We start from the raw sequence: 13,791 nt of genomic DNA, 5'->3' as shown, positions 1-13,791 counted from the left end.
GAAAGACTGATGAGGTAAAAAAAGACAGCATGGTTTCCTCTTGTGGTAAGAAAAGACAGATGGTGAAGAGGGGGAGAGAGCAGAGCAGAGGAAGAGCTACGCAGCCGACATTTTAACTGCTGCTGACGAAAGAGTGAGAAAGAGAGGAGGAGAGAGGAAAGAAGACGGGGAGGGAGGTGGAAAGGGAGGTACAGAAGTGAGGACAGCCAACACTTACTTCCCCTCTGTGTGTGTAGGGGTGTGTGTGTGTCTGTGTGTGTAGGGGTGTGTGTGTGTATGAGAGAACATGATGCAGATCGGTTCTCTCTTTCACTTTCTCTCAGCCTACAAGCCTGTCCTCCTACTGCCCAGCTCAGCTGTTTCACCCACTCAGGCTCACATTCACACAGAATAACTACGACTGTAAACCTGAGGACTGCACCGCCTCCTGAACATAGCTACATATGAAACTCATCACTCATTACTCTCTCAAAAGTCTACATAACCCCATTAGAATGTCAAGTTTTAACATGATAAATCATTAGAAACTTTTTCCTCTTGATACGACTTCACAGGGTAAATAAAACAAGACTGAAAAAACAAATCTACTAGAAGTAAAAGACCCACTAAGCCTCGCTGCATAAGAGGTGACAACTCTATAACTATATAAAGGTGTGTGGAGTTTGTTAAATAACTTTTTTTCCATCTCATTAAATTCAGTTCATCACCAGGTCATTGAGGAGTTGGTGACATTTATCCAGCCTGCCTTGAAAACTTCTCCCAATCTCTAGCATTACACAAATCTGTTTTTTCCAGTTATCCTCAGATGACTCTCAGATTGTTTTTGTCAGATTTAGAGTGGAACTCTTGCTTGGCCATTCCAAAGTTTTTATTTTGTTCTCATGAACTTATTTACTTACTGATCTGGATGGATCCTGAATGCACCACCATGCTTCAATGTGGGCCATTGTCGTCAAAATAAAGTGATTTGCAGAAATAATTAATGTTTAAAAACCTTTCATTCAAACCCATTTGTGTCAAAATGTATATACCGTAAACTATTTATACTTTCCTCAACACAAATGTGTCGAGTTTGAGATTTCAGAAGTGTGCCAGCTTAGCTGTGGCTACAGTGCTCTTTTGGTGATGGTCAGTGCTGTATTTCCACCAAACAGGCCTCCTAGAAATGTGACCAAAACATAAAATTAACTTTCACTTTATATTAGCAATATAATTGGCTAATCAAAACAACACGTAATCACCTGAACAGCTTCAGAAGACATTTAGCCATTCCTGAATGTTTTCTTTGGAGAAAAGGCTTCCAATCATCCTTAGCAGACATATTAGGGATACAGGAGATTGCTGTCACAAGTGGAACATGACCAGAACATGTAGGAAATCCATGCAGGAAGTATTATGTTTGGTCTCTGACCAGATTGCATCTCTTTATTGCCCAAAAGCATTTATTAATAAAACTGATGAAATGAATGAAGGAGTAAATCTGACTGCTGATGTTCTCCATCAGTCACAAGAAGAAACAAACAGCTTCTCTTAAAAATCACAAGAATGTATTAATTTAAAACCCATGTTGAAAGTTAATATACTGTGATTATTACATAACTAGCACAAATCAACAAAACAGCAAAAGCAACCATAAAAAAGAATGATTTTCATGATTGTGTTCTCACAATAAGTGGGTGTTCCCACTTATTGTGAGAACACAATAAGTTTGTGTGAGTAGCAGTATGCAAACTGTGAAAAGACATATGTGGTTAATGTAACAATCAAAATGATGGATGAAATGGGCACCATGCTCAAGGAGCCTCCTAGTCATAGCCTATGTCACTGAGTGGTTTGCTTGTCACCTCAGTGACCAATCTGACCAGCTGCTGCATCTCTGCCAGAAACAAATATTCCACAGGCAGCATATCAAACCATGGAAGATTCAGAGAAACCAGAGCAGACTGGTTACCAAACAGAGCCCAACTTCCATAGAGACTTTCAAATCTAACAAAACCTGCTCTCCCAGTGAATCCGCTCAAAGACAGCACTGTGGGAACGTTTCAGCATGTAAAGTCAAGGCAGTCTGTTTAGAATCTACTGAAGGTCCGCAACATGCAAAAGGGCAAAGGACTGATGAGTATAACTGAAGTCAGCACTGAATACATTCTGACCACACCACAAGAGTTAAGACTGCACTGTAAAAACAATAAAACAAGTCTTTAATGTTAAACTGAGCTAATAATCTACAAACCAGGTCAACTTACATTTCCATTACAAAAAGGAAGATTTGGGTTTTCTTCTTCTTTTTTACATGAATGTTGGTGATGTGATTTAAACAATTGATGTTACAACATAGACATATAGAAGGTAAGAGTCTGGTTTGATCAGAAGTTTTCTGATCTGTGGTTTAGAGCTTGTGCTGTTCTGGGTTTCGCTTTTGATTTTAGTGAAAGACAATGAGTCATTTCTCCAGTTAGCACCAGACACACAACTGTTTTGGTTGTATTTACCCAGAATGCCCTGCACTGTAGTTCGCTTCCTTTGTGTGATCTCTGGTCCGCTTGGTGTTCACATATGCATTCAAACTTCACTTCAACAAAACAGGCAGAGTTTTGTTGGCGGACCAGACTTCACCTTTCTGGTCCATTCACTCCTCTGCTACTGTGACAGTAAAAATCAGAACATTTCAAAACCAATCCAGGATTAAAACCGCTGACATTTACATTTCAGTATGATATGGGGTAATCCTCCAGGCAGGGCACATCCTGGTTTTAGGAAATGGGCTGAAAAAGGTTTAAAGACTATAGGAAATCTTGTGGAATTAGAGGATGGTGTTTTGATGGCATTTGAAGAGTTGAAGGCCAGCTCTGATATCCCAACTAAACATTATTTGAAATATTTACAGGTGAGAAATTTTATTATTGCATCTCAAAATCAATATGAATCCATCCCTCTGATGTCCACTTTGGAAATCGAAATGAAGAATGATTGCTGTAGAAAAGAAATTATCTCCAAACAATATAGCATGTCAGTGGAGGGATCCTCTGAGTCTTCTTTATGGAAGCTCAATGCCTGGAGGGAGGATTTACAGGAGAACTTGCCTTCAGAGGACTGGGAGAAGGCAGGTGCTGAAGAACAAACTACCAATACACACCTCAAAGTACTGCAATATAATTGGCTAATGAAAACATATGTGATGTCAGAAAAGCTTAATAAGTACAATGGTGCCATCCCGAACCTGTGAGTTAGATGTGGAGAACATTCTTCCATTGCATCTGGAAATGCAAGAAAGTTGCACAATTCTGGATCGAGATTAAACAAGCTCTAGAGCAGGGATGTCAAACTCAGTCCTCAAGGGCAACTGTCCTGCAGTTTTTTGATGTACCACAGGTACAAAACACAGGAATGAAATGGCTTAATTACCTCCTCCTTGTGTAGATCAGGTCTCCAGAGCCTTGCTAATGACCTAATTATTCTATTCAGGTGTGTTGCAGCAGAGGCACATCTAAAAGTTGCAGGACACCGGCCCTTGAGGACTGGATGTTGACATCCCTGCTTTAGAGACTATACAGGGCACACAACTAGTTTTTGACCCCAAATTGTTCATTCTTGGTTTATATCCTCACAGACATCATATGTCCAGAAAGATTATTACTGCCATGAATTTATGTTTACTACTTGCAAATAGAGTCATAGCACTATCATGGAAGAGTACCAGTAAACTAAAATTTATTAACTGGATTAATGAAATATCCACAATATTACCAATGGAAAAGATTACTTTCATCATAATAGGGAAACTTTTATTCTTTTATTTGCGATTTCAAAATATTTGGGGTCCTTTTATGGAATATATAGAGAACTTAGATATGAGGGGTGTCAGGGTGAGTTATAGTTGTGGCTGGTCCCCTGCAGTGTCCTGAGATAATTTTCTTTATTTGTATAGTTGACTACTTTACTTTGAATTATAGATTCAAGTTTGCATTTTCTGAACTTCATACAATTTCTGAACTTCATACAATATTAAAATAATTTAATATTGTTCATTCCTGGAAAATAGAGAAAGCGTTATTGTTGTAATTGTTTCTTCTAAGGGGGTTTAAGGTTGGGGCATTGTTGTTCTTTTCTCATATACTCTGTATGTAATAAATGCTGCTCTAAAATATCTATTAACAACCTGGCTTACAAGGTAAAACAAGTTGAATGTTAGACAATAATTTTACCCTAGACTTTTCCTTTGATGTGAGAGCACGTTTATGTCCTGTATATTGTTGGACACGTTGTTGAAAACCCAAGAAAGAATGTTGGAAAAAACATCTGCTGACATTTGCAACAAACACAACAAATGTCCAAATACTGAAATAAAATAGTAAAGTAATAATAATAATATTAATGTCTTTTCAGAGGTGCTTTTCCTTTTTCAGTCTTTGACTAATTAACAGTTATGATCTTGCTAAGCATCAATGCAAGAAAATGTACGTCTGAAAATGTTTGACAAGAAGTGAGTAGAATAAGAAGATAGAAATAGTCTGCTGGGTGAGAGGCTAGACTGGTTCTTAACAGGGAGACGTTACATGTGAAGGCCTCACTACTAGCAGGGTAAGCTATAATTACATAAGCACACACAGATACACAGGAGGCGATCGGACTATCCCAGCACCATCTGCTCAGGAGGGCAGGCAGCAGGGTGGAGGGGGGATTTTTTTTTTTTTTTTGACCTAATTTCCGATCAAAATACGTACAACTTGAGTCATGGCTCAGGTGCAAACAAACCACACACTCCTGCTCTTTCTGCTGGACAACAAACTGAATATTCTTGAGTTTTTTCATGTCTATGCAAATGGAAGTTTCTGTCCAGCAAGGGCAAGGATTCAATGAGAGAAAATGCAGAGAAGACGAGTGAAGAAGCTGTGTGTGTGTTTCACATGCTGCTATGTCACCACTTATTATTAGATCAACATAATGTGTTGATCTAATACCTAATGTTACACTAATCATATCTAGTACTTGACAGTCAAGCTTACATTACATATGAAATTATTCAATTTTCAGAGTTTTGTCATTTTAACAGCATGCTAGAAACAATAATGGGAAAAAACATTCCATGAATCTCTTGGCCTCCATGATAAAGCACAGAGATGATAACTCAATGGCCTTGTAGAAGGATTAGCACAAGCATAAAAACTTCAGAAGCCAGCTATCCAACTGTTGTGTTCAGTCAGAATCTGGTAAACTATTATGCTTCATAATCAATGTCTGAACCCTGCTTTAACACAGAGTATACAGATATCTATACTGTATACAATGCAACTTCAAATAAAGTTAATCTTTGAATCCAATTCCACTGGAAGTCAACCGGCATCATCAGCCTGCAGATAAAATTGGATGTTTTTCTTTTTTAGAGTACTGAGATGAGTCTTTACAGTGAACATTTGGCTGATTTTTAACAGGCATATCTTTGGGCAATACAGTGATGCTGCCACTGTCCATCAGGTTGGCACCAGAGGAGAGTGATGATCAATTGTGTAGTTGGTCAGGGCATTAGTCTATAAAGTATGATTTTGTTACTGATGGTAATAAGCATGTTTTATACAGATGTAATGCTTACAATTTGTTTTGTGAAACAAGGTGTGGCTGCTGAAAAGCCACACCTCTGCAACAGTGAATCACATGGAGCCAGACAGAAAGGCTATAAATGTCCTAAGCGCACACACACACACACACACACACACACACACACACACACACACACACACACACACACACACACACACACACACACACACACACACGTAAGCTGTTACATGTGTGCAGTCTCTGGAACTGCATGTGTTTATTTGCAAACTGTTTATTAGTTTGGAAATGAACATTTGAGTGAGTAGAGCTTGTTCACAGCTTCAGAGCCAGAGAAATGATCCAAAGGTCCTGTGTGTGACCTCTGACCCCCACACTGATACAAACATTCTTGTCTATTCTCTGTTAAATATCTGGTTCCAAACTTATTTTTATCAACAATGGTGGAGAAACCTAATGTTTGAAAGAAAAAAAAAAAACTGCGCACACTAGACCACTGTATAATTGCTGCCGTCACTCATTGTAGAAATGGCCAATAAAGTACGTCTGACACCATGTGCCCAGCTCTTTATGGTACTTATTACTTTGATGAGCATTGAAGGATATTTTGACCTTTTCAGAGTATGTTTCTTTTATTTTAGAATCAGATTCAGATTATGTTTCTGTCTGTGCTTTAGCTGACAGCATTTATGTTTTTCTTTCAGATGCCTTTATTGATTATTAGCAGTATACTGAAAAATAAGTACAAAGTATAGCCATAAAATTTATAAGATTGTAAACCACTAGCAAATGACAGCAAACACAGCCACACAAAACTTAACTGAGATGAAATAACATTTAAACAGTAGAAAGAAAGAATACTGCCATTGCCTCCACATATCTGACCTCGAATCAGGCCCCATTCCTCATCCAAAGTAATTTGTGTCTTTGGTTGATTCTTGCAGGTTGGGGAACAAAATAAACCCAACACTCATCCAGATGGTTTAAAAGTGAAGTCAGTCAATCCTTTGCAGCTCCAACAGTTTCATTTATTCTGGGAAGGATTCCAGCAAGGTTTAAGAATAGGAGGGTGAACACTGCAACTCCAGAAGCACATTGGTGAGATCAAACGCTGGAGTTTGATAAGAAGACCTGGTTCACAGTCTCCACTACAACTCATCCCAAAGGTGTTCCTCTGCCTCCCATAAAAAAGGAAAGAACCTCAGTGTTATTTTAGATCTGGACATGTTATTTAGCCCCATATTAAGAGATCAGATTTCCTTCTTTCATCTCCAGAATATTGCTGAAATTAGAAATATTCTGGCCAGGAATGATGCCAAGAACTAGCCCGTGGCATCCATGTGTTTCTTCCACAACTCTTTACTTTCAGAAAATTCACAAATGGCAGTAAGAAAATGTTGACCCAAAAAGGTGGAGCATTCTGTTGAAAATTAAAAACAGAGATTATAATTCTCCCACTTTAGCTTCTCTTCATTGGCTCCCTGTTAAATCCAAAATAAAATGTAAGATTATCCTAACAAATAAAGCCCTCAATAATCATCTCCATCATACAGAGATCTGATTGGTCCATGTGTTCCTAACAAAGAACTTCACTTTGAGAGTAAAAGTTTGCTGCTGGTTCCTACAGTTTCAAAAAGTAGAATGTTTTTCATTTCTGTGGCAGCCATCAACTCTGCAGAAAGCTGGTGAAGTCTGAACACTTTGCTCCTCAGCATGGTGACCACTGACCATCCTCTGTGATCTGATGTGGTCTACCACATTGTGCCTGTGCTGCTGTCATTCCCAGTTGCTGCCACCTTCCTCTAAACACCACAGACAGCTGTTTGTAACCACTGGACTCATTGCACAGGTGGAATTTTCTCATGGCACCACACTGGAATTCACTGAGCGCCACAGAATAATTATTTCATTACTGTTTCTAGAAGCTGTCTCCATAACTGGGAGTTGGAACTATCCACCTATGGCCATAGATGGGGTCAGAACCCAGAAAACTTTGATAAAAATGGGCAATGCAGTATAGATGAAAAGCAATACAATGACAGCAAAGTGCAGATATACTGCATACTGTATACAATGCAACTTCAAATAAAGTTAATCTTTGAATTTTAAATCTCACATATTATCGGAACAGTTCAGTACAGAGGAAGGATCAAATCACATCCAAGGCAGCTCCTAGTAGAAGCAGCTCCTAGTTGAAGCAGCTGTCCGTGACATATGTAATGGTCCATTTCGATGCTAGAAAGTTTAGCAGAAAATGTCTGCACTGGAGGGACTATGTCTCTCGGCTGGCCTGGGAACGCCTTGAGGTTCCCCCGGAAGAGCTGGAAGAAGTGGCTGGAGAGAGAGAAGGCTGGGCCTTCCTTCTGAAGCTACTACCCCCCTGACCTGACCCCAGATAAGTGGAAGAAAATGAATGAATGAATGAATGAATGAATGAATGAATGAATGAATGAATGAATGAATGAAAGATTTTTATGTTATCCAGCTACAGCTGTAAATACCTACCTGTACATATATTTGTACAGTAAAATATGAGTATTATTAAAATATGTGATCAAGTAGATTTGGTAAGACATGCTCATGGTTCAACAATCTTCCAGATTAGATGTACTGGCTGATGAAAATGCATCAAATTACCAAAGGAAATCATTTATGAAGAAATACTAGACACATTATGTAACTTTGTCATTGCAATGCAGAAATAACAATGTGCTTTAAACAGCAGCTTCTCAACTTTATGAGGTTTTACCCCTAGTTGAAAATTTGCAACACTTTCATCATGTGTTCAAGATGACATCACGACTGAGTCTTTCACCTCACTGTACATACATTACTATATTATATTACTATAACTTAAATAGCCACTTAGATCATGTTACACTGTTGACAATAACCTACACTGATCTCTCCTCTTCTGGAGAATTGTACTAGTATAGTATTTGTTATATGTGGAAGCTAGATTAGAAAATATTTAACTTTTGACAATATTGGGAAATATTATGATGGCAATATCAGTTGCCATATCTACCTATTTTTTCTATAGCCATCTGTGTGCCAATCACTCTGTGACCTTTAGCATTCAGCAGCTGGTGTGAACATCTGTAAGACTGTCCAGCTAGATGAATGTTACACTGTGATGAAAAATGCAATGTCATAACCCAATATTCTAATGGACAATTAATTATTCATTTTATTTATATATTTCAAACAGACAAAAAGGTACAAACAAGAAAAAAATAAAAAATAAAACAAATAATCATGCCTTTTGACAAGCAATTTTACATTAATTGTTTGAAAGGAGTCAGTAGAACATACCAGATCTTATGGACGCCTCTCATACTCAAACATTTAAATCTTCCCACACCACATAAATTCTTAAATTATTCCCACATTGAATGAAACTTCAATCTCACATAGATTTAATCCTTAAACATACAATTATTTATACATTTTTCACATCAACAGAATTTGTTTTCTTTGAGACACCCAAACTATACTGCTTATTTCCCAATAAGATTGCACAACTAACAGTTATTTGCGATGTGAATATTGCACACACAATTATTGTGATAATGTATTTGTGATTTATTTGTGATCTATCTATGGGTTTCAACTCAGATTAATTTTCTTTTGACCAAACACAGGGTTTGTACAAACAAATAAAATGATATGATAATACTCTTCAGGCGGTGCTGTGTAACTGTTTATGTCTTCATGTTTGTTTTGGGCAACTTGTTAAACTGGGAGATTAATAAAGCTAACTAACTCATTATAGAGATGTTTAGGAACAATTTCTAAAAAAAAAATAAAATAAAAATAAACTTTGTTTACAACAACCCATTTGTGTTTTGAAAATATTTCCCCTTGAAAACAAAAGAAAAAATACTAATCTACTTATTTAACCAAAACATAACCAAGTAAGTTGATTGAGAACCAGTTCTCATTTACAAAGACAATCTGGGTAAGAGGCCTGAGAGAAACAGCATGCATGTTGCAGCAACAGGTAGAGGAAACTGCTAAAAGGCCAGAGGAGTTCTGTGCAGTAGCTTGGCTGCAAGGGCGACATCAAAGATTCAATTTAAAAGGCTCAAATCCAAGTCAATCTTTACTGATGAGATAAAGTTGGGTTTTAAACTCACACCTGTGGTTCAGTCACAACAATCAAAGGAGACGTTCTTCTGTAGAACTCAGCTTTTCTCCTTTGACATAAACCAGATGAGTTATTCAACAAGCATACAACCCAATAAGGCCCTCAGCTTCCACATCACCTTGCTTTGATTTCTTCCAAACCTTCATGTAGACAAAGTGATTACAAACGGATTACAAATCAGTTGGTAAAAAATACATTGCCTCATCGACATAGAATTCCACCTGTTCACAACCAGATATTATTTTGACCAGCTTCAGGAGATAAACTGTTGAGATCGACCCAAACAAACAAGCATACAGACATGGAGGCCTGAAAATTCCCACCAACACTTCGATATGTGCATCATTCAGATGTTCCAGTTCATTATTCAAACGTGAAAAAATTACTCCATATGACTTTGTTTTTCTTTTAAGAAGGCTAGAACATGATGTACGAGGAAGGATGCATGCATAAAATGATCTAATTCCATTCTATTTTTTCCAAAGACATCCATTTATGAGCCTTTGATGTTGTTGCTATGACAACAGCAGCGCAGAGCAGGGATGGAAGCTGGAGTACAAAAAAATAGACAGGAAGACAAACAGAAGGGCAACAACCAGGAACAAACTAAATTGCATCCCAAAGCAGCTTCTAAGATCAATTTATGATATATATATGTCTCTACAGCTGACACACACAGAGCATCTCCAAGGAGCCAGCACAGAATTTGTTGATTTCATACATTTTTCTCAACTGAACCCCCTTATTTAACAGCACTGCTCTGTAAGATTAACCACAGAACCTCACTGCCACAGAGAAACAAATCTGGCAGAAGTATGGACATAAAATTGAGACAAAGAAAAGAGAGAATATGTGTATGTGTGTGTGTAAGGGTAAATGTGTGGACTAGGGTTTTATATTCTTGTGGGGGCCGCTGTTCCTTGAGGGGACAAATCCTTGGTCTCCGTGAGGAGAAACAGTAAGCCACAGAGTATAAATGCTGCAAAAGTTGAACCTGTCTGATTACAAAAACAAAAGTTGTGCCGTTGAATGTACATGTGTCAACGGCACATGTGAACCGAGCTTCACAGCAAGAACAGGCTTTGTCAACGTCATACCAACAAAAAGGATTTAAGGTGGCGTGTGAAAGGGTGTGAAGCTCTGAGCCAACTTGACCAGATTTATGAAAAGACTTTAAAACCCAGACAAACTGGCAAACAACCTCATAAAGATGCCTTATGAAGTTTACCAGAAGATGTAAAAGACTGATAACAATTAGACTGTCTAAAATAGAAAGACAGAGCAGACAACATGTATAGCAATATCTCCAAGAGATGGATTCTTTATCCTGCCAGGTCAGTCATGACAGAGCCGGTCATGTGACGCCTGCCCCTAAAATGGAAGGTGAGGTCTTACCAGTGCAGGCCACTGGACGTGCTTGGCCTTGGTTCCCTGCAGAAGGCCTCCAGCTCCGGCTCCTCCAGCTGCTCCCTCCTTCCTCTTTGCCCAGACCAGCTGGTGCTCCAGGAGAAACAGCTGGAAATCCTCATAGACCTTCACCCACTCCCTCTTCTCCCACTCCTGGTCATCAAATTCCACATACACCTGAAGACAGAGCAACTCCTGTTAACATCATTTTATGAGAAGAAGATAATGAGACAGTGTTCAGCGATGATAAAACCGCTACCATATTCAGCAACTAAAGATCTGTTCTCGAGCTGCAGCCAGTTATTATTTTAGGAATCAATTATTCTGACAATTAATCTGATATGGCATCATTCTGCAGTTTTCATTTAATAACTTAAGTGTTTTCTATACAATATTAAAAATGCAATAATTTAACAACTTGTTTGAATGAGAAAACATTTTATTGTTTAAAATTCAGTAACAACATTCCTGATCTGGGGATTATTTAATAATAATAATGTGAAAGGTGTAAAATAGGATTTTCATTTATTTCTTTTTAAAGAACTGGAACCAGGTGAATCCAACTTTAGTTCTGGGCAGAACATATCAACAGGGTTACAAGAATTTTTTTTTTTTCATATTAAATGCAAAATGTCTCTGTTTTGTGCAGTATTAATGAGTATGCTGTTCTTTCAGCAAATGGTGTTTTTGTGTCTGTATACTCTAGCTAACCATTGATTGAGTTCTGAATTTGACTATTTCTGGCATCGACTCATCAAGATGATTTCGATTAATCATTTCGGGGGGTGGGGGGAGAGGAGGAAGAGGTTTTAAAAAGATGAAAGGCCTGGTTAGCTGGTTATTACATATTAAATACAAATAAGCCAGATTCCAGAATACCAGACCTGGAATTGCAAAGTATCTTTCAAAGTGATTCTAAGGCCCATCATAACTAAATGAGTGGCTGGTAGTTAAACAGAGCTGAAATCAGAAAAACATAAAGTCAGACCCTTTGGCTTTTTTTCTTTTTTTTACGTCAGATCCTAATGTATAACAGAAAATGCAATTTGATGAAGTCAACATCCACTGCCAGCAGCCTGAGACCTTTCCATGCCCTCTTTAAGATAATCCATTACTGCTAGAGTGCACAGATGTGCGCATGAATCAGCCACCCTTCCCTCGTCTCCTGATTCCATCCTTTTTCTCCTTCATCCCCTCCCCCTCTCTTCTCCTCTCTTTGCAGGCAGAGTGGAAGACAGAGCAGAAAAGGGATCAGAGAGTGCATCTCCCGCCCTCCTCCCCTCCCACAATGCCCCACTGCAGTCAACTGAGTGATCACTCCCAGCCAGAAGGCAGTGAAGGGAAGCAGGCTGGCTCTTTGTTTACGGCTGCTGGAGTCTCTCCACACGTCTAAAGCCTTTACTTTCTTACTGCCTGATATCATGGTTGCCTCTTCTCCCTCCTGGACGCATTTCCTACTTTGTTTCAACCAAATCATTAAAAGTCACTCCAGGACTGAGGTGGAGGAGGTGGAACTCCTCCACCTCAGAGAACGGTGGATGACAGATGGAGACAGATCCAGCCGTTTATTCCTCCTGCATTCCACAGTTGCCCTCAATCACCATCCATTTCTGATGAGGCGATTATTTGGAGCAACTTTTCCCCATTTGCTGTAAACAATGGCTCATTCATTCACGTAGTAATTCAACTAGATTTGCTGACCTTACTCTATAGTTTCATGCCATTTCTGGGGGGATGAGTATGTTCAGGATACTGAGCGCCATATAAGGAAAGTTCTACACATATAAAGATATGGGATGCGATTCTCACACAAATTACTGCTCTCACTGCACTAAGCAAAACATTGACCTAATTATTTGTAATTATATGGGACCTGTTATACTTTGTTTAAATCTAGTTATGATAGGTCTGTGGGCTATAAAAACCATGTTCATTATGTTTTTACTGGAAATCATCCTCAGATCATTTCTCATTCTGCTCAGTTCTGCCTGTTGTAACACTTCAAAATGAGCAGTCTAAGGGCTCTCATCATTTTAAATGCAAATAAGCCACTGTTGGCCACGCCCTCCAAATTTATGTTTACACCATACATGTGCAAATGGCTGTAAACAGATGAAAATAATCCAACCGGCCATCTTTGACTCTGAGTGAAATCCAGAAGCAGAAGTGCAGAGTCCTGGCCAGCAGAGGTTTCTGCATGGTGAATCAACAACTAAACACCTTATTTCCCAGCAGCCATTGCATAGTGTAAAGAGCGGGAAAACCAGCTGACCAGCTCAGCTTGGGTTGCACAGTGCACACCAGTGCATGCCAATAATAATAATATTTAATAATTGGGAGGCTTTAGAAATGGCTCGATTTCCAGACAAAACATATCAACTTATTGTCAGAATACAGCTGAGGTGATAGTAATCAGTTATTTATGTTTTTTCATTTCTAGAAGCAGTAGAGAACCAAAAGGAAATACAAAAAATGAACTTACTGAATTTAGCAAAATAAGTCTCCTTTAAAACAGAAAAACTATCCATGCTGCTCCTAAAATAGCATACAATATTGAATATTACAGTTACAAAAAAACATTTTTGGAGTAATGGAATACCTGCAGAAGGATTTGAAATTTTCACCTCTTGCTACCAATCAATTCTAAAGAACAGAGAAATGAGATCACCTGGTTCTGT

The 13,791-nt window shown here is 38.5% G+C and overlaps 1 protein-coding gene across 4 annotated transcripts in view; it reads right to left on the bottom strand.

The window, feature by feature from the left end:
• Positions 1 to 13,791, bottom strand: part of jmjd1cb (jumonji domain containing 1Cb) — a 96,770-nt gene that overhangs the window by 36,538 nt on the left and 46,441 nt on the right. For all 4 annotated transcript variants that reach the window (XM_055021168.1, XM_055021169.1, XM_055021170.1 and 1 more), the window contains one exon: positions 11,102 to 11,290. In XM_055021168.1, coding sequence (XP_054877143.1) covers positions 11,102 to 11,290 — 189 coding nt within the window. The remainder of the gene's footprint in view (positions 1 to 11,101; positions 11,291 to 13,791) is intronic.

The sequence above is a fragment of the Poeciliopsis prolifica genome, unplaced genomic scaffold (assembly GCF_027474105.1).
Source record: "Poeciliopsis prolifica strain line A6 unplaced genomic scaffold, Auburn_PproV2 SCAFFOLD074, whole genome shotgun sequence".
NCBI classification, from domain to species: Eukaryota; Metazoa; Chordata; class Actinopteri; order Cyprinodontiformes; family Poeciliidae; genus Poeciliopsis; species Poeciliopsis prolifica.
This window is presented reverse-complemented; position numbering and strand designations above follow the sequence as displayed.